The sequence below is a fragment of the Echiichthys vipera genome (genome assembly GCF_963691815.1).
Source record: "Echiichthys vipera genome assembly, chromosome: 22".
In the NCBI taxonomy this organism is placed as follows: domain Eukaryota; kingdom Metazoa; phylum Chordata; class Actinopteri; order Perciformes; family Trachinidae; genus Echiichthys; species Echiichthys vipera.
The window spans coordinates 6224195-6245510 of NC_139847.1; the positions used below are offsets into that span (position 1 = coordinate 6224195).

Sequence of the window (21316 nt, forward strand, 5' to 3'; positions counted from 1 at the left end):
GTGCTCAATGCTAGTTGCTCTCTTGCTACGCAGGGCATGTCATGCAAAGAAAAGTAGCGGGATAATGACAAACACATGACTTTCACTTTCACCCATGGAGACCACTGCGCATGTCCTGTGTGGAGTTAAACAACATACAGACTAACGTAGCTAGCATGTGACCACATCTGGTACCATGGATGTAACTACGCCAGACTTACATCCGTCACAAACTGACGTCTGTAACCAATTTACTCATGTAAAACAAACCAGGATATTTCCTAAACCGAGCCAGTGTTGCCTAAACTCAAGCATGTAGCTCAGTTTCACAACATTGAACCCGTGTTTGGAACTTTGCAACCGTTTCACAGCGTTAAAGTGTCGTTTTGGGAGCCATGGACAAGTCAGTTGTTCAGGTTTGAGGACGTGCCGATGTGATTCCTGAGCATGAAACCACAAATCTGCAGCTATAATGTTGTGGGAAGACCTTAGACGGCATTGTCATGTTGAAACGCAAAAGGTAACCACTGTCCAAAACATCATTGTGTGCTGTAGCTTTAACATTTCCCTTCATTGAAACAAAGAGGCCTATAGCCGTAACCACGGAAAACAACTCCAGACCAAAAGTACACAAGGGCAGCTGTGTCCGTATACCTTTGGTCATTTAGTGAATGTTTCTATTTCTGATTAGTTTTCTGCTTTTTCCATTTTATTCTAATGTAATTGACTTCCACTTTAATCTTGTTTCATTTTCCAGTGTTCCTTGCTGAGGCGTTTGCATGGTTAAATAAATCACATTAACTTTCTCCCCTAAAATGAAAACTTTTCTCAGAATTATGAGATAATTATCTTGTTAATTTCAAAAAAGCATGAGCAGGATATGTTTTTTTCCCCCCAGAACTCTGAGGTAATAACCTTGTTATAAACAGGAAACAAATGAGATTTTTTTTTTCAACAGAACGTCTTTAATTCTGAATTGCAACCACAGAAAAGCCACTCTGACTCCACACAGAAACTTCATTTTACAATTATCAAGACATTTTACAGCGTACTCTAAAATGGTGCCAGGTTAGACTGAACATTTCTGAGCATTTAAGCAGATGTAGGTTTGTCCAATTCCTAGGTAAAGTTGCCACATATTCCAGATTACTTAAGAAATTAATTTTCAAGTTTGTTCTTGCCAGGGATGAAAACCATCTGGATGAGCCTTTGGTCTGTCACGCTCAACCACCAATGAATCAAACGCCTTTACTCAGGAAAAAAGACAAACATGGAATTGCATGGACTTCATCACAGGTTTTACACCTCCTTCATTACACGTAACCTGCAAATCAGTCTGTTAGTGTACAAAGCCCTGGAGGCGACTTTTTTGTTTTTTTTTAAAACCAGAAAGTCCCTTGAGAAAGAAATCTGTGCCAGTAGCTCAGTCCATAGGCGACTTGGCTGGGAACCGGAGGGTCGCCGGTATGAGTCCCTGTGTGGACCATGAATGGAGCATGGACTGGTGTCTGGCTCATCTCCTGGGCACTGCCGAGGTGCTGTTGAGCAAGGCACCGGACCCCCAACTGCTCGGGGCGCTGGTCACTGGCAGCCCCCTCGCTCTGACATCTCTCCATTAATTGCATGTATATAGGTCCTGTTTGTGCATGTGTGTGTATTTCGGGCCTGTGTAACATGAAAAATAATAATAGAGTGAAAAAATGGAATTTCCCTGTTGTGGGACTAATAAAGGAATTCTTCTTCTGTCTTTTCCGAAGGATACCTGGCCAAGACAGCCCAACAGCTACAGCTTAAATGGAAATAAAAGCCCAACAGACAAGAAATAATATCATGCAGCAAGTATAGAATTATTCAAGGTATTCGAATGAACAGGTTTGTACAACATTGTACAAAATTTGTATGATATCTTACAAAACGGTGAACGCAAGTGGACTGCGAGGCGGCGACGGACTGGAAGTGGACTGTGATGGTTGCTCTTTGGGTCGGTTAGGTTTGTGCACCAAAACTACCGTTACGTGATTGGTTATAGACTACAGTTGTGGATTAGAGTTAGACGTAAGAAACACTGTATTAGGACTAGTAAAAAAAGGTTGTAGTTTGGTTTTGTACGTCTGGGACATGAACCCCGACCCTGCTCGCCCGGGTTTAAGTCCTGTGTTTTGGACCCGTCCACCACCTCAATCTAACCCCTTCTTATACTGCGTCTCCTGCTTTCAATACGTTAAAAATACACAAATTATACGTGGAAATGCACCAATTACTGCGCATTACTTTTCGTTGTCATATGTACGAAAAATGCATGAGAATGTCCTGAGTTATTATATACTTTGATCGCTGCACCAATAGAGCAATTATGGAGCTATGTCCTCACTAGTTACAGTCATGTTTATTTATTTTTAGGACTTCACTTTCACTACCATAACTTGGCCAGCTGTGCAAACACTCCAATATCATACCATTCATACTCCAGCCCAAGCCCAGGATAAAGAGGCTCTGTGAATGTGGTCTGGACTTTGTGGAGCAGGATCATCGGGTAAGGAACATGATAAAAACACAGAGTGCCCGTTCTATAATCCAGATACACTCCAATCTTTTCGGATCGGGGGCCCAACACCCTGGTTACTACATTATTGTGACGGAAGGAGTACCCATTTTCTGTGCACTCTAAACTCCAGGACTTGTCGTCGTCGCCAAACTTTGACGTTCGGTTGACATCTTTGTAGGCCACCCAGTAACATGGCTCCCATAAACCCTCTCTGCACAGCACCGGTGGAAACTTAGTAAACCGGTCTGGGTGAGCAGGATACGTGCTGGGTGAAGGCCTCACTCTGCGGTTGTCGTCTATCAGGTGGAGGTAGGTGTAGTTTGAGTTCCCGTCCAGTATGAGGGGACAGCAATCTGCCAGGAGGACAAAGAGAGTATTAAAGCGATTCTCACCTTTTTTGCATGCCTCACAGGGATTACCTCTAAAGTTCCACCCTCTCCCCCCTGCCTGACCTCTGACGCTCCCCCGACACATGCGTTGAAATGCTGCGTTCAAGTACAATGGGAAGTCCGAAGTTTCGGACCATCATCAAAGTATGATGCACCAATGTAGCTGATATACTTTCTGTAAGATAAGGTAACAGCAAGTATAACCCCCCCTCACCTCAGACAGCATGTTGTTCCTCCTCAGAGCAGGCCTCAGACTGAAGGTCTCTCTGCACTGAGGGCAGCTGAACTCTCCCTTTTCCTCTTCCTTGTCCCAGCAACCCTCAATACAGCTTCTGCAGTAATTGTGTCCACAGTTAATAGTGACTGGTTCTTTCAGCAGGTCCAGACATACTGAACAGTAGAACTGATCATGGTCCAGCTCAACTCCACGTCGCTGCTCTCGCTGCTGCTGATGTTGTTGTTGCTTGGCAGCCATTTTTACTGAGCCAGCTTCATAAAAAGAAGGAGCTGACTATGTGCTCCAACCAGGTGAGGTCCGATGTCCACCAACCTGAATTGACATCACCTGTGTGCTGAGAGCAACCGTGTTAAAGGGGCAGACGCCAATTTTCTGTCACCAAGATTAGTTTAAATGGTTAGTGCTAATTAGCCTGTGTAAACCATTGCATGGTGTCCTTTTTCTAAATATGAGAAAGAAAATAACCCTGATGATGTCATAGTGATGTCATCATCATCAGTTATCTAAAATTAGGCTAAGAAAGGAAGTGATAAAAAAATTTCGGTGTATGTATGATTTCAACACTTTCCCAATATTGATGTTGATTCCATTCAATACAACTTTACCAATCCTTACAATGCCAAGAGCTTAATACACACGCGTGTGTGTGCGTGTGTGTGTCTGTGTGTTTGTGTGTGTGCGTGTGTGGTTGTTAACAAGTAGGGCCTACAATTTTATTTTTAAAATGTACAAAACAAAACAAATAGCTATACACTGATGAATGAAGAATGAAAGAACTCAACTGAAAAACTGTGAACTTACCAACGTTCAGATGACTGTCTTTCTAGTTTCTCGTTAAATGTACATTTTCATGTAACCACCGTAAATGTTTAAATTACCTTGTAAAAGTTATGACATTGAAAATGAGGGTAACCTCAATGTCTCTCGAGGATAAATAAAGGTTATAATATTAATAATAAAAAGTTAGTCCACAAGTACTGCACACTAATCAGGCAAGTGTGTTAACGCCTTTCTCTCAAGACACTTAACCAAGGTTTAGGTAAATTCCGCTCATTTTCAAGGCATGTACATTTATTTACACACAATATTATAAATACAGGCTACATGCAGGACAAATGGATATTAAACTGCATGTCTGCACTGAGAAAGAGGCGCTAAAATAGGTAACTCTGATTAGATTGCCTTTCTGAATGTCCTGTGTCACCAAATACCCAACAGTTTTGAGTTTTGAGACGAAGCTTTAGCAGAGAAACACTATCTTTACATAGCAGCTCTGTGACTTGACCCCTGACACTCCTTGTGGAACCAGAACATTTTTTACATTACAAAATCACCCGTAACTGCATCCTATGTAAGATGAATCACACAATAAATGCCATCATTGCTACTGTACTTGATCCACCTTGTCTTTACAGGATGTGACCGAATATAATTCAGTGGCATCTGATCGAACAAAGTCTCTTTTCTTGCTTTTCGGGAGCCCCCTGTTGATCAGAGCTCGTCGGTGCAGGGCAAACATACAGCCACCATAAAACAAAACGGGACATATGAGAAAACTTTGGAGGATATCTGTGATTTTATTGTTGAAAAACAGATTACGGTTTAGAGAAAATATGTGTGGAATAAAATATCCACATTCAAACACCACAGACAGATAATTAAACACAAATAAGTGCAGTTTATACAACACCAATATATTAAAGATTTGAGGATTGACAAATTTTACAAATCATTTACAAATTAGCGATATAAGTAATATTTCCGAATGAACGTTTATTTTTCTTGTACCATAACCTTGTTCCCTTTAGTTAAAGCTGCAGTTTTTGTTATAATAAAAATAGATAAAGTGACTATGTGTGATATGAAAGTTGTTGCTTGTACTGTCAACTTCAAAAAAGGATCATCACCCAGTCCTGCAGTTCCCCTCGGCTCTGTGAAGCCTTTAAGCTGGTTCTGTCTTTCTAATCCGCAAACTCTTATCAACGATGATGTTGTTTCCATCAAAAACGCTTTGATAAACCAAATGTGTGCTACCTGCCCGGCACCAAATATCAACCAGACAAACGCTCCTTTCACACATACACTGAAAACCTGAACTAATCTAGACGTTACCCAGAGGAGCTGTATGTGATTATGTAAGGGCCAGAGTGTGAACAGAGCAGCTCATTGTCCGAAATATCCACAGCGAGCAGGTAGGCGCGTTGGTAACAACATCTGATGGTGAAGAAAAGTGTCATGTACAGGGCGACGCCGATGAAAAATGCCTAACTGGAGCGGGTCAAAATCAGACGAATTCAAAGAATTGCAAGACACTCAGTTGTTTGTGACCATTACGAACCGTCTACATAACCCAATGTAAACCTCATCGTGTCCTTCCTCCTGCACTTTCTACCCGTCACCCCACCACCACCATCACTCCTACCACCACCCCCACCACCACCAATACAGGCTTGTAAACCAAAAACTAAACAATCAAATATTTTCCAGCAAGAATGTGATCCATAGATTTGGATAAATGATCAGCAAGATTACAGCTTTATCGTACATTACAGCATGTAGCTAACTACGTGTAGCAGTGTACCAAAAAACGTAGCATCTGTTTTTGTAATTTCGGATCACAATCCTGTCCGAACATGTTCCACTAGTATATATAATATATTTATTTGCATTTTATCAAGGTAAAAAGTGTGGCTACACTCCGCAACTGCCTGTTGTATGGCGTTGCGTATTCATGCCTGTGCAGTTGTAGCAGTGTTGAGGTCAACATGTTTAGTGGGTATTTACTAGCATCTGCACTTGCTGGTGAACAGAGTGAAGCATTCAGCAGATAATTCAAGAGCCAGGCATTTTATAGTTGATGATGAAAGTCAGACATAAGGTGACTTGGACTTGAATGATAGTGTCCCTCAGCGTCTACTAGATCTGTAAAGGCTATTAATGTTTGCGTGTTCCAGACATATTTTTATTTAATTCAGAAAAGGCATCTCTTCCTTTGTTTATGACAGCATTAACTGCCATCTCTGCTGCCTCCCGTGGTGTTTCTGCTTCCTCAGCAGCACCATATCCAATAATACCACCTAAGACACCTCCTGTTGCAGCAAACCCTGCGGTAGCCACACCCATCGCCACTCCTGCTACTTCTACTCCACCTCCTGCTGCTGCTGTGGCTGCAGCCCCTTTCAATCCTGGAACTTGATTCACAACTTTCATTATTGCTGAACAGTTATGCAGAGCTGTGACAACTAACCCAACCATTGCTGCCACACCAAAAAAAGCTCCTAGCAACGCTCCTGTCGCGGTACCTGCGAGTTGGATCAAAAACCTCTGAGACACTTTGTTTTTAGCTTGTTTTCTGATCTCTACTGGCAGCATGTTTCCTGATTTCTCTTTTATGAGCTCTTCCTCTATCCGTATTTCTTTCTCCACTTCTTGAAACACCTTATTGGTGTAGTAGCTTCCATTGTTTTCCATCACCATCTTGTCTATGGTGTTGAGCAGCTGTTCCACCTGGACCTGGTTGTTCCTATAGTTATTCTGCTGCTTGTTCTCCCAGTGTTTATTATCCATGACGTGGCAACGGCCGCCGCACTTCTTCACCAGATCACTCAGATTCTCATTCTGACTGACAAACTCCTCAATTTTCATCCCCTCAGGGAGCTGGTCACCATGCGTGAAGACAATTACAGCATATTTTAAAGCATCTTCAGAGAAATATTGGCATATTTTAGTGACGACGGCCTGCTCGTGCTCTGTGAACTTCTCCACTTTAAGCACAATGAGAAAAGCATGGGGCCCAGGAGCGCACTCTGTGATGCACCTCATTATCTCAGGCTTCATCATCTCCTCAGACCTTCCTGCATCGAAGAAACCGGGAGTGTCGATCAAAGTGATGCTTCTTCCATTGACAATTTTGGCTTCGGTTTGACATTCTTTTGTTCCAGAGTTGGGAGAATGATTTGTTTTGAACAATTCTTCGTCAAATATGGTGTTAGCTAGGTTGCTTTTCCCAGCTCCAGTTTTCCCCAGCAGGATGATCCTCCTTGTAGTTGACCCTAGAGGAGAGAATAATGTCTCTGTTAACTACAATTATGTCTTGCTTGTTTGCTTTCTTTAGCTTTTGAAAGTACTTTGCTTATGCTGTTTTGGGAAACAGTATCTCAGTGACAGTATTCACCTTGGTCTGGTTGGGGAACATCTTTTGGGAATCCTTTGAGTTGTAAATCTTCCTGGAAATAAGTGAAGACCTGCAGAGACAAGAAGTATGGTTTAATACAAATTTCAGTATATACTCATCTAATGCAGAAAAAAAGGTTAGCTGATGTTTATTGCTCAACAGTTTAGCAATACATCTGATTATATTGATTAATGACTTCAACAATAATCCACTGTAACATTGACATTTAGTCATTTTGTATGAATAGATGTGACATTTATTAAAATGTACTTTTGACACACCAAATGAATCAGTCATTAGCTAAGATATTTCAACTTCTGATAAATTGCTGTTTACACAAAGAAAATCTGAATCAATTTGGAAAAGACACATTTTCTACCGCTTACTATATTTTATACAAATGCATGCACAAGCAACACAGCTGCATTGTAAATAGTCAACATTTATGGTACAGTGCATTTTCAGTACCTCACTAAACTCTTCGTCTTCGGGGTGGATGACGATGCGGACCTGGAATGGTGTTCTGCTTGCTCGGTTCTGTTCAAACTCATGAACTTGCTCCAGTAGGACCCTGGCTACCATGCTGTCAGGAAAACTCAGTGCAAGCCCAGCTCCGACTACTGGGAGGGCAACAGATCCAAACCTTCTCTTCTCACAGGAAGTTAGGATGTTGTTGATGGCCAGTCTCAGAACCTGGAAGAGGTCAGAATTGAATTATTCTTAAGGCTAGAAATACTGTTTTAAGCCTCAATCAGACAGAACATTTTGTAATGGTTTGTGTTTTTCCTTGCGAATTGCAAGAGCACTCCAAAAGGCCTGAAAAACCTTCAACTCAGCAGAAAGTGCCCAACGTCATTAAACTTCATAGCAAAATAATGGCTGGCTGAGGATCTGTGACTTTGTGGTTGCCTAGCAAGATCAAATGCAAGAAATTAAGATACAAACGAAAACTTCTCCATTATTTCACCTGGACTCCAGTTCCATCTGGGTCATCATCATAGGGTATGAGGTTGAGGAAGAACACTGCATTGGATGGAAGTTCAGGAAACCCCTCCACTAGGGCTGCGTCTCCAGGCATTGTTTCTCCACCTGCTTCCTCATGAAACTTTGCAGTCAGCTGAGGTCCAACCATCGAGTACAAAGTGTTTCCAACACGGCTGGAGAGGGGATCATGGCCAATCATGGGCGACACCAGGGCATCCACCTAGGACAACAAACAGATTTCAGAAATCCGTAGCCTAAAGTACCAGACATAGACAGTTATAAAGGCTTTAAACAAAGGTATTGTCATTGAACCTGTAATAACTGATTTGGCCACTTGGAGACAGCAGGACTTGATGTAAATACAACACTGACAGTTTATTACAATGACAAAGCAAACTAGCTTGCAAACATTTGCTTATTTTCTAAATCCAGCAGATATGGGGCAACATTAGTTATGACTGGGATTTGCACTCTTGGCCACACAAATGAGATGTAGGCAAGGCGTAATGGGCTTTATCATCAAGTGAGCTTTGCTGTTCAAAAGCGGTCAAGCAAGCTGCAGTAGAGACAGTAACAAACTGTTCTGTGCACATCATCAAGTTAGGCAAGGCCATTTTTAATGAGATGCCTGTCATATGGAAGAGCACTTGTGGAGGGATCCTCAACAATATTCATTCTGCAGATGATTGCTTTTATTCTTCTATGAGTAGGTTTGTTTAATTTTCCTAAAATCTCAGCAAAGTTTCTCACCTGTTGGGTCTCGATGGTTCCCTGAATGATCTCTACATGGACACCACCTCCAGGAGCTCCAGCAGTGGCTATAGGAGCTGTGCCTTGGGCAGCAGCATCCATGTGGAAGTCCAGATCTCTTGGTTCACTGTATCCGGCACTTATCCCTTGGAGAAGCCGGTCACATGCTTCCTGCATGGCCTTCACGACTTCTCCTCTGTTATCAATCAGAATGATTCTGCTCAGACTTCTCCCTCCCTGACTTCCAAACTTCTTAACAGCAGTTACAATAGCCTCAGAGCAAACAGTGACAGGAACACCGAATGACCCTGAGCTGATACAGGGTATGGCTATAGACCTGAACTCCATCATCTCTGCTAAATCCAGAGCAGACTTGACAGTTTTTTCCAGTAACACCCTTTCTCTGCCACCTGATTTTCCACCTATGGGCCCAACAGCATGCAGCAGTCTCTTGCACTTTAAGTTCCCTCCTGTGGTCACCACGACCTCACCTGTTTGAATCTTCCCAATATACTTTATTAAGTCATTGCTCTCACTCTGTACTTCAGGACCACCTGCTTTACTTAACGCAGCAGCAACCCCTCCACCGTGGTCCAGATCTTCGTTGGCTGCATTCACCAGGGCGTCGGCATCCTGTTTGGTGATGTCACCCTGACACACCAGCACCTGGAACCCGTCACGAAGGCTGTAGCTAGCAACTGTTGTGTTTACTTCAATCAGATTCAAAGATTTCAAAAAATGTACAATACTTGAGACTTCATCTTTTCCGGTGGGACTGCTGGAATATCTTGCTGCCCCTAATGGCTCAAGAAACAAGTCCAGAAATTGATCCAGCCTGTTCCTAACCTCAGTCACTTTGCTGGATGGACCTCCCAGCACCACCACGGGCCCAGAGGAAGATGTTAATGGATGGAAGGTGACCCCTGAACAGTCAAAGCCATGCAGTTGCAGGAATCCTGGTAAGAGTTGTACTAACTCTAGGTTTGGCAGAGGGACAATGCTTTGCACAGTAGACTGGTCCAAAATAAACTGTACGACAGCTTCACTCAGCTCTTCAATCTCTTTGGTTTGGCCCAGTAAGCACACCGTGCTGTCTGAGCCAAACACAACCTGAGCCTTGTATTGCCCTTGGTTCATCTCATTTGTCTTGGACTTAAGCTTTTCTTGAAGCTCAGTTGGCACTGCAGAGCAGTTAGGGACTTCAATCAAGACTTCTTTGATCTCACCTTGCAGTGCCATTTCTGTTTCATCAAGATTATCCATGGAAAAGGAGAAGAAACGTAGCTCTGTGTCTCCTAACTCTACCTCCACTTTATCGCCAACACTTAAAAAATTACCCAGCACCCCTGGACCTCCAAAAGCCTCCCTTAGGAAGGCCAAAAAAAGTGGGCTCATGTCAGAAACTTTCTTTTCCACCACCAAATTCTCCTGATCAGAGATCCAATCCCCAGCTCTAAGAATCTCCTCGACAGGACCTTCCAAAACTAGCTGACCTGCAGCTCCCTGCGTGACCTTCACTGCTGGAAAATCTCGTCCCAAACCGTGCTCAATCTCTTTCCAGAGGAGGCGGAGCTTGGCCTCACCCAGTCGACGGATGCTGGTTTGCTTCTCACTTGAATGTGACCGTTGTTTAACATACGAGCCCTCCACATCCATCAACTCGGCGTTCACCTGAGAACGTTCTCCAACAACAACAGCCATCCCAACCTCACTGTACACCTTCACCTCATCTGTGGTTTGACCAGAGCTGCAGGATTGAAGCAAAGCTTTAACTTTGCGAGAGTCCACCTCATAGCGACAAAGGTAGGCATCAAAGAGTTTGTCTACCTCTGCCTTCCAGTTACCAACTTCATCTGCAGCTCCAGGTTGAGCTAAATGGCTGACTAAAACCCTCTCCTCCTCTGGGAAAAACTGAATAGTGCAGGCCACAGAAGTGAGTGCTTCCTCTAGTTCTGTCTGTGCCTTGGGGCATTCCCTAAGGTAACGAAGGAGGAAGACATCAAGTTGTAGTTCATATTCTTCAGCACTTGGTGGAGGAGTTGAGGCAGGAATGGACTGTGAGCTCTGTGAAAAGAGACATCCAAATAATAACAACAACTATTTACTGATCTTATATGCATTGTTTGAACAAATCCCTCACAATAATATACATAAATGTAAACTGTTAAAGATACAGTATACACCCATTTGGTGTTGACTGGAAACTTTGAAGTGGAAATATTTATTAAAAAATTTAAAAACACTTACAAATGTAGTGCTAACCTGTACCAGAGCTGTAAGATCATTGTTGGGGGAGGAGGTGTGCGGTTCCAGGCTCCCTCGGACAGTGAAAACCAGACCATCCACAGCATGCTCACATTTCTGCAGGACTGCCTGCTGAGCTAAGATGACAAGAACGTGTGACAGTGGTTATTGTGGGTTTCAAATAATGTAGTTGTTGCTCATGTAACATGAACCAATGACTCTACATTAGATGAGACTTATAGTTAGAAAATAGTGAACCAATGGATGTAGGTCAACCATATATTTGTCTTATCCTGTCTTCTTTGTCGCACTCCATGTGCACCATCATACAAATCTTTAACACGAGTGATAGATGTGGCCAAACACCTGGGCAACCTGTCCTTCAGAGTCTGGGAGAAGATGAAGGAGAAGGTCCACTTCACTCCTGTCATTCTGGACCCAAACACTGCAAACCAAGGTCTTCATCTGTCTAATGATCTGACCAGTGTGAGACAAGGAGACTCATGGCAGCAGCTTCCTGACATCCCAGAGAGATTCACTAATAAGTATGCAAATGTCCTGGGCTCTGAGGGCTTCAGCTCAGGGAAACACAGCTGGGAGGTGGAGGCGGGAGACCATCGTAACTGGCTGAGGTTGGTTAAAGAGTCAGTTCACAGGAAGGGACAGATATCCCTGTGTTTTCTTGGGGGGGGGGACAAAAGTGATATGCCCATATGCAACTCATACCATGCCACCATAAATCACGACATTGAATGATTTACTCTGCTTACCTTTCTTGTTTATTTATCCTAAACAGCCAACAGCCGTTCACTGCTTATTTAACTGTTATATTAGTAAATCATCATTTTAAGGGTCTCGGGCAGGTAATGTCTACTCACCCCCAGTTCTTCTCACCATCTTCCTTCTCTCCCAGTGTATGGGACTACTTTATGTATGATGATGGATGAATATCAAAATATGAAGCTTTTTTTTTTAACTTAAAGCCTGCTTATCATCAACGGCCTGTTTGTGTTGTAGTGGAGGAGAGCGGAGATTGGATGAGGAGTCAAAAACATATTTGTCAAACATTATTTTTGTGACGAATGGGAAGTCTGAAAATACATTTGTTCAGTTTTCAATAATTAGGGTTATTTTTATTGGGGGGGGGGTATTCATGTTTTTCAGAGACCCCCCCCCCCCCCCCCCAGGATGTCCACCCATGGTACTGTAACTGTGCGTTCACACAGTTGGTGCAGTGAAACTTAAATGTTACTATTCTGTAGTCTCATCTCATCTCATCTCATCTTCATCACATCTTCATCCGCTTATCCGGGGTCGGGTTGAGGGGGCAGCAGCTTTAGCAGGGGACCCCAAACTTCCCTTTCCCGGGCCACATTAACCAGCTCTAACTGGGGGATCCGGAGGCGTTCCCAGGCCAGTGTTGAGATATAATCTCCCCACCTAGTCCTGGGTCTTCCCCGAGGCCTCCTCCCAGCTGGACGTGCCTGGAACACCTCCCTAGGGAGGCGCCCAGGGGGCATCCTTACCAGATGATCCTGAACCACCTCAACTGGCTCCTTTCAACGCAAAGGAGCAGCGGCTCTACTCCGAGTTCCTCACGGATGCTGAACTTCTCCAATCTCTCTAAGGGAGACTCCAGCCACCCTCCTGAGAAAACCCATTTCGGCCCTTTGTACCCGCGACCTCGTTCTTTCGGTCATGACACTATTACTACTATAGCACACTATTCTGTAGTGAGCTATTTTATTCCTTATTTCTGTAGGGCATGGTTATATCCTGAGTGTAAGTCTAAATATATTCCAGAAAGTTGGCCACCTCCAAACCCCGTCCGTCTGTGGCAGCATATTTTTAGTTTCACTTTCTCCCGAAATAGAAACTTAAGGATTTCGCTGTGGTTCAGGATCTAAATCTCACATCATAACGATTGGATATATTATACTTAAACACTTAATGTTATCTATTTATATTGACTATCTATTTATATTGACGACATAAATTAAAACAATTTATCTAAAATCTATTTAGTTGATGCATTGACTTTATAGTTCAAACACAGGGTGGGCCAAGACTTCTGTCACCAACATTTACCATAGCTCACAACACAGCCTGCCATGACTTAGTACAATAAAGATAATAATTATGACGTGACCTTTGGCCTACCCTTTGAGTGTTTGAAAGCGACGCTGTAGGTTTGCCCGTCCACCCTCCTCACCGGTCCGCAGTCTCCGCCGCCTGATTTGCGTTGAATAAGGAAGTATCTCTCTATCCTCTTCAGCTGCTCCCCTGACAGACTGCGGCCCTCAAAGAAAACTGGGTACTGGTAAATATCAGCCATGTTTCAGCTCTTCTCGGTGAAGAGCGTCAAAGACAAACATCTGCAGCGTCCGATCTGCGGGGCAGTTTGTTTACAGTGTCGCCCGTCTGCTCCTGCAGGACCGAGTGCGCCTCCAGTGCACAGGGAGCGGAGGCGAGTCATAGGGACGCATGACTCATAACTTTATTATTTATTACATGAGATATTATTGGAGGCTGCATGGACTAATGTGAGAGCATGTTCAGGGGTCGCATCCCTACTTCTGTATGTGGAAACAACAACTCAAATAAATAACAATAATATTTAAAACAAAAAAACAACATAGCAATGATAATAATGTGTACTGCTGTCTATGGAAAAAAATAACTAAAACAAATAATAATAATAATATGAATATGAATATGAATAATATTTAAAACTAAATAAAACTGTACTGCTGTATGTGGAAAAATAACAAAAATAAATAAATAATAATTTAAAACAAAATAGCAATGCTAATAATGTGTACCGCTGTATGTGAAAAATAACTAACTGAACACATAATGATAATAATAAAATTATTATTATTATTAGATGCTGCTGTACACGGCTCTAGTATTAGAGACTAGAGCCTCTGATACTGTGAGATGAGGCTTATGTTGATATCTTGTTTAGATAACTTGTCAATGATTTCATTAATTATAGTTTTTTTTTAACAATGCTTTTTAGAAGAGAAACTTTTTGGGGACTTTATGGTTAATGTTACAAACAATGTTCCACATCAGGTGCATAGTCTGACACTGGATACATTTATTGTTCGTCATTTATGTGATATTTCCATGTGCATCACAATTAATCTACGTTTAATATCTATTACATCTAAATACTATACTTATATATATTCCAGTAATCTCTTGGTAATCACAATATTTTTGTAATTCACTTTTAGCAAAGCGGTGAGACAGCACACGAGTTTGATCTATAGTGCTTGGGGACGTACAGTGTTAGTGGTTGAGAAAAACTAAGCTAATGTAGTTAGACATACACCTCATCTTTAATAACTGCAGCTCTGCTTGCTTTACCTCTTCTTCAGGGGGATGGCTGCACTTCTGCACAGCTGTTTTGGGGAGTGACTGTGGAGGTAGGTTGTTTTTTAAATGATCTATTTATGCCATATTCATCTGCAGAGCACTCACAGATTGTATAAACGTGACAAATGGGTTGAGTTTACCATGTTTTCTCAGAATATTGAAGACAAGGTTGCAATCTTTGGAAACTTCAGGAAGTCTGATTGAAACATTGGAATGAATCAAATATGAAATGCTGTTTTGGTTTATAGTTGCACAACAAAACAGAGGCTAGGGAACTCTTAAGCACTCAGCAGTTTTATTGTTATATAGGCAAACTTGTGACAACGTTAATGACAAACAAAAAATGAAAAGCATCTTTCAGCATCAAGTATTCATAATATGGAGTGACACCTCTTAAAAGGCATCATAGTACCATAATATATGTCCTTTATCTTTCCCAGATATAATTGATTTACCTATTAAGGAATACATTTAAAAAAAACAACCTGTCTTATCATTCAACGTCTGAATTTATTGTATCTTCTCGACATCAGAGCGATTAAAAAACACATCAACACACAGCTCCTCGCTTGTCGAATCACTCCAAAGAAAATGCAAAAACACCAATAAAGAGTGATCAGGAAAAGTGTAAAGTAAGTGGCTATAGATCATTTCAGGTTATTGATCACTTTTATCCTCTTAAAAAAGTCTTCCCATATGATATCCCACTTTATAATGAATGTTCTTAAACTCTCTCTAATACAATTACATTTCCTAGGCATCATTCAAATGTGAATAATGTGTCTTCATCAGTGTTTTTATTACCTTGTATCTGTAAAACACTAAAATCACACTGACACTCCTAATTAACAGGAATCACTTGGAAGTGCAGCTTGATCTCTGTTCCTAGTTCCCAATTTACACTTCATATTTCTTCACACATCCATAAAACCCATTACCGTATTTTCCGCACTATAAGTTTCACCTAAAAACCTTCAAATTTCTCAAAAGCCGACACTGCGCCTTATAATCCGGTGCTCCTTATATATGGACCAATATTGAGCCACAACAGGTCTCGCAACTACGGTGAGCAGCCGCCGACTCTATTTTCCCCCGTAGAAGAAGTAACGCGCGGTGCATGTTGAGATATACGACTGCGCGAAGCGTGCCATTTCATGTCCATTTGTGTGTTTGTGTAAAGAGCCCAAAATGGCTCCTGTTAAGAGACACGCTTACGACGCAGAGTTTACACTCAAGGCCATTAGTCACGCAGTAGAACACGGGAATAGAGCAGCAGCCGGAGAGTTAAACATGAACCAATCAATGGTGCGGAAGTGGAGGAAGCAACGAGACGACCTCCACTGACTGTTCTGTTGACGTTCCCTTTAGCGCAGCTCCATCTAATGGATGCATAACGTAACCCCAGCCTCGACTGTAGCGTCTTTTCTACGCGCCTTATAATGCGGTGCGCCTCACAGTGCGGAAAACACGGTAGATCGATAGATTATTTATGTATTTAATACAACAAACATCAACCTCCTGCTTCACTTTTTTTTATTGTTAATGCTCTATTTGTTGTATTGATCTGCTGCAGACCCAAATTACTTCCAGACAGCCTTTACTGCCTTGTCTATGGCTTCCTGAGGAGTTTTAGCTCCTTCAGCGGCATCATATCCTAACCGACCGCCCTTTACCACCCCCTTTAGGGCCGCAGATGCAACCATTCCTCTTGCTGTCGACGCTAGTGCTGCAACGTCTGAAATATCCTCAACATCTGTAACAGTTGCTGTAACCATCCCTGCCACGCCCAGGAAAGCCCCCAACAACACACCTGTCACAGTACTTGCTAATCTGATCAACAATTTGTCAAAAACACTAATTGTAGCTTTAGTTCTGATCTCTTCCTGTGACATGTACGCTGATGACCGTCTAATGTGCTCCTCCTCTTTCTCTATTTCTCTCCCGACTCCTTGTAACATCTCGTTGGTGTAGCAGCTTCCGTCGTTTGTCTCAATCATCTTGTCCAGAGTCTTGAGAAGCTCTGCCACCTGGAACCGGTTACTTCTGTAGTCGCCCCCTCCGCTGTTCTTCCAGTATTTATTATCGACGACGTGGCACCGGCCCCCGCACTTTCTCACCAGATCGCTCAGATCGGCATTTTGAACGACCCACCGCTCGATCGTCATTTTGTCGTCGAGGTTGTCGCCGTGGGTGAAGAGAACTATCGCGTATTTAAAGGCTTCCTCGGAGAAATATTGGCATATTTTTTTGATGACTTCCTTCTCCTGCTCTGTGAACTTCTCCACTTTAAGCACGATGAGAAAAGCGTGAGGCCCAGGAGCGCACTCTGTGATGCACCTCACTATCTCAGCTTTGAGCAGAGCCTCAGACCCGCACGTGTCAAAAAAACTGTGAGTGTCGATCAATTTCATGGTCTTCCCCTCGACAGATTTGGTTTCGGCATAAGATAGACTTGTTTCAGAGATGGGAGAATGGCTGATCTTGAACGCGTCCCCTCCCAGTATGGTGTTAGCCAGGCTGCTTTTCCCAGCTCCGGTTTTTCCCAGTAGGACAATCCTCCTCGACGTCCGATCTAGAAGAGAACAATGACTCGGTGTTAGAACATTTCACTTTTACTTGTTTCGTTAATTTGTCCTTTTGGTATTAAACGTTTTGGTTGCTGACTATTATTTTTATTACTCATTAACCTTCGGATTATTTTCTAATTAATTGATAAATCATTTGTAAACTAGGAGACGTGATATGGGATATTTGGATCATGGTTATTGTCTCAGTTAATGAGTACCTTATTAGCATGCTAGCATTTACCGATTAGCACTAAAGACAAAGTACGCCAAGGAACATATAAAATGACAATTAATTCAAACAACAAATAAACAAATAAAGTGAAATACAAAACACATTATGCATGTGACAGTAATCATTGAGGATGTGTGTAGAAACAATTACATTCATGAATGGAGTAGTTTGTAATCATGGTATTAAAATGACCTATAGGTACAATTATACTTAGTTTTATTGTATGTTGAAAGACGTTCCAAGTGTGTGCACCACAAATACAAAAACATGTTATTATTTAGCATTATCTCCTCATATAAACAGAAAATACATATAATATTGAGTATTATGTTTCACTTTTTGTTTGATTGCATTTTAAACCACAGCTCAGTACAGCTGAGGCTGGTGGGAATGGGAATTTTGTTATGCAAGGATTTGTTTGTGTGTTTGAGTGTTGAACGAATCATATATTTGGCCTGATGATGGCGCCAGATGAAGAGTTAAGGGATCGTCAAACCATTCATCTATCAATAACTTAACGATAACTTGCTCAAATACAGGTTAATACATATATATACATATATATATATATTTAAAGTATAAATTCTATGGATACTTTATCCAGCGAGATTTGCTTTGAACTGAAGAAACCACTCCTTTCTTTTAAATGTCTGTTTCATTGCAAGGAATTTGACTTGCTTTGACAGTGCCTACATAAATATAAACATGAACACACGCAAACTAAACATATGGCATTGAATCATATACATGAAATATAAGTGAGTGTATTTGCATGACCAGTGCAGGTGGTAGTGTGCAAGTTAAAGTGTCCAGTGAAAAAGGGAGGAGGGGGGGGGGGGGGGTGTTAATATAACACCTGTGATTTGGGTACTTTAATATAACGTATGAGTTCCAGATGTCGTTAATATAACGAATGACAGTTAAGCGTCTTTAACAGAATTTCAAAGCCTGATGGCAGAGGGGAAGAAACTGTTCTTGTGGCGGGAGGTTTTGGTCCTGATGGACCGCAGCCTCCGGCCACAGGGGAGAGGTTCAAACAGATAGTGTCCAGGGTGGGAGGGATCAGCAGCTATCTTCCTTGCTCTCCTCAGGGTCCTAGAAGAGTAGAGTTCTGGGAGAGAAGGGAGGTTGCAGCCAATCACCTTTTCTGCAGAACGTATGATACGCTGCAGTCTGCACCTGTCCTTGGCAGAGGCAGCAGCGTACCAGACGGTGATGGAGGACGGATCGTCAAACCATTCCTCTATCAATAACTTAACGATAACTTGCTCAAATACAGCCGAATATATATATATATATATTCTTAAAGTATGATTTCTATGGATAATTTATGCAGCGAGATTTGCTTTGAACTGAAGACACCACTTCTTTCTTTTAAATGTCTAAGTGGCAAAATCAACTCAGTGGTTACGCTTATACCAGGGGTGGGCAGTTCCAGTCCTGGAGAGCCACTGTCCTGCATGTTTGAGGTTCCTCCCTACCCTAACACACCTGAGTCTAACAATAATCAAACTGTGACAAGCTGCAGCTGCTTGATAACGAGCAAATCATCAGACTCAGGTGTGTTGGAGCAGAGAGAAACCTAAAACATGCAGGACAGTGGCTCTCCAGGACCGGATTGCCCACCCCTGGCTTATACAATGTCCATCACTCATACCGTACTTAGGCACAAATTTAAGATACTTAAACTTCCATTTTATGGTACTTACTCTACCACTTGCATTTCACAGATATAGTTAGATACTTAATGAAACAGGATGCAAATCTGATGCACTGTTCAAGATTAAACTACCCAACAGTATAAACTTACATTCATGCCTCACCAATGATAATTTGGTGTTTTTCTACTTTAAGCACATTTTTCTGATACTACTATAATTTTAATTAAGTAACATTTTCAACACACTTATGCATTTTTTACAGCGCAGGGTTGCTCCTTTATTTCTTCATACTGTATAATAAAGAATCTGAATGTTTCCTCCACCACTGCACTGAAACAACTCACCGTCCATGTTGCAAAAAAAGAAGGAATCCCTGTAGTCACCCGGACCGCTGCTGCTGTTGTTGATGTTTTTCCTCCTGTTCTCCAGCTGTAGTTTGACTTTACTTTCGCTTTTTTACCGGTTTGACTTGATTGGGCGTACCCGCGGGCTCAGGTGTCCTTTAAACATTGAGGGGCACACATTAAGCATTCATTTTTATGCACCACACTATGGTGGAAATGTCTTTACTTATATTTGATCTAAAAATGAATGAAATCAAATAATATTCAATTCAATTTTATTTACAGTGCCAAATCATGACAAAAGTTATCTAAGGACACTTTACAGAGTAGGTATAGACCACACTCTATGACTCAACAATATGACTCAAAGCATCCAATAAGACCTTTCCATAATATTATGACTTCATTTTCAAAATCTCAGATTATGAAAGCCCTATTGCTGTGTTGTAGTTGAAAATATTCACATTAAAACAACATGCAATCATATGCATGTTCAGTTCAATAAACACTGTTTTAACACATTATATCAGACTCAAAATGTATTTCGTGTAATTTTTTAAGAGATTTTTGTTAAATAATAACACGAAAAAAGGGACAAGGTAATGAAAAAGTCAGCTAAAATAAATATCCACTAAATAAAAAAGGATTACAAAACAAAGAATAAAATATAAAAACTACATCAGCTAAAGTAAAATTCATTTGTGAAAGGCCGTTTTTAAAGAAAATATTGGGGTATTTGGGTTGTCAGGTGATAGGGGGTTAACATCAGTAATATATAACCAATTTTCAAACATTTGTCAAATGTATTCTACAGGTAAATGCGAGCTGGTGCTCAGATGCAGTAACCCGTCAATGTGGGCGTTTTTTCATTCCATTTAAAACAATTGCAACACTGTTTTGATAAAGCCTCGTACAATGAAGGGATGGTTTTCTGATGCCAGTAAACCGGCCTTTACAGAAATAGAAGACAGTAATGAACACATGCATGACAGTTTCCAGAAGAGCAGGTTGAAGCGGTGACTGTGACGGGAAAGTACAGCGTGTTACGGTATTTGTTTTATTCAGCTGGAGATTATTAAAAAAGGCCTTACAACCAGCCGATCGTTCACTGATGTTGCCGACGGGTGCTCCACCCATCCTCCTATATTCACTGTCCTCAAAACTACATTTTTCCCACAGTGTGATGAGGGCATTTTATGTTTATAAAGCACAACAGCCTGTAGCATTAGACATCCATCATCTGCAAGCTCTCCTGTTAAAGCCTCTGAACACAAACACAGGTGGTTTCCCTTATTGTGGCTGATCAGACCTCTGCTGGGTTGAAGATGGGCCGAAGCTTTGATGGGAATTTATGATCACAAAATCTCCAACTACGATCTCCAACTACCAATAAGAATTATATAGGTGTAATTTGTCCCGCCTTAAAGGGAAGTTACGGTGTAAAGTCATCCCAGATCATTGTTTTGTGTAACAACTATTAACGTAAATATCCCAGAGAGTCGCTAACAGCCTAATGTGGCTAACACTTATTAGCTCAGGGCAGCGTGGTGAAGACATTAAAACTTTTTCTTTGATGATAAGAGTTCCTACACATAAAACGAAGCACCAACAACATAGTTAGAGAACGCAGAGTTTATTAAAAGAGTGTTTTAAAGACTTACCAACTGGCCTCTGTACCAGCTCCTCTCATAGTAAAGTCCATTCAAGTCGATCACCAAAGTCAATCCAAAAGGAAGGAGCCCATTGGTGCTTTGTTTTATGTGTAGGGACTCTTCTCATGCTGCTGCAGATGTTTGCTGTTATTTTGAGCAATATTAGTGGTTAA

At 41.7% G+C, this 21316-nt stretch overlaps 2 protein-coding genes across 2 annotated transcripts; both read right to left on the bottom strand.

The window, feature by feature from the left end:
• Positions 1 to 4714: 4714 nt before the first annotated feature.
• Positions 4715 to 13728, bottom strand: LOC310964402 (protein mono-ADP-ribosyltransferase PARP14-like). The gene is made up of 7 exons (XM_083937520.1): positions 13464 to 13728; positions 11307 to 11440; positions 9060 to 11123; positions 8293 to 8529; positions 7794 to 8018; positions 7326 to 7395; positions 4715 to 7203 (listed from the first exon to the last, which is right to left on the bottom strand). Exons 1-7 carry the CDS (start codon positions 13636 to 13638, stop codon positions 6086 to 6088), a joined length of 4023 nt encoding a protein of 1340 aa, XP_083793646.1. The 5' UTR covers positions 13639 to 13728; the 3' UTR covers positions 4715 to 6085.
• A 1232-nt stretch (positions 13729 to 14960) lies between these two features.
• LOC310964105 (GTPase IMAP family member 7-like) lies at positions 14961 to 19571 on the bottom strand. The gene is made up of 2 exons (XM_083937102.1): positions 19492 to 19571; positions 14961 to 17259 (listed from the first exon to the last, which is right to left on the bottom strand). Exons 1-2 carry the CDS (start codon positions 19496 to 19498, stop codon positions 16268 to 16270), a joined length of 999 nt encoding a protein of 332 aa, XP_083793228.1. The 5' UTR covers positions 19499 to 19571; the 3' UTR covers positions 14961 to 16267.
• Between the last annotated feature and the right edge of the window lie 1745 nt (positions 19572 to 21316).

Coding starts and splice junctions, on each gene's coding strand:
- LOC310964402 (XM_083937520.1), bottom strand. CDS start 13,638: ATGGCTGATATTTACCAGTACCCAGTTTTCTTTGAGGGCCGCAGTCTG. Junction 8,530..9,059: donor GAACCATCGAGACCCAACAG/GTGAGAAACTTT, acceptor TTGTTGTCCTAG/GTGGATGCCCTGGTGTCGCC. Junction 7,204..7,325: donor TGTTCCCCAACCAGACCAAG/GTGAATACTGTC, acceptor TCTCTCCTCTAG/GGTCAACTACAAGGAGGATC.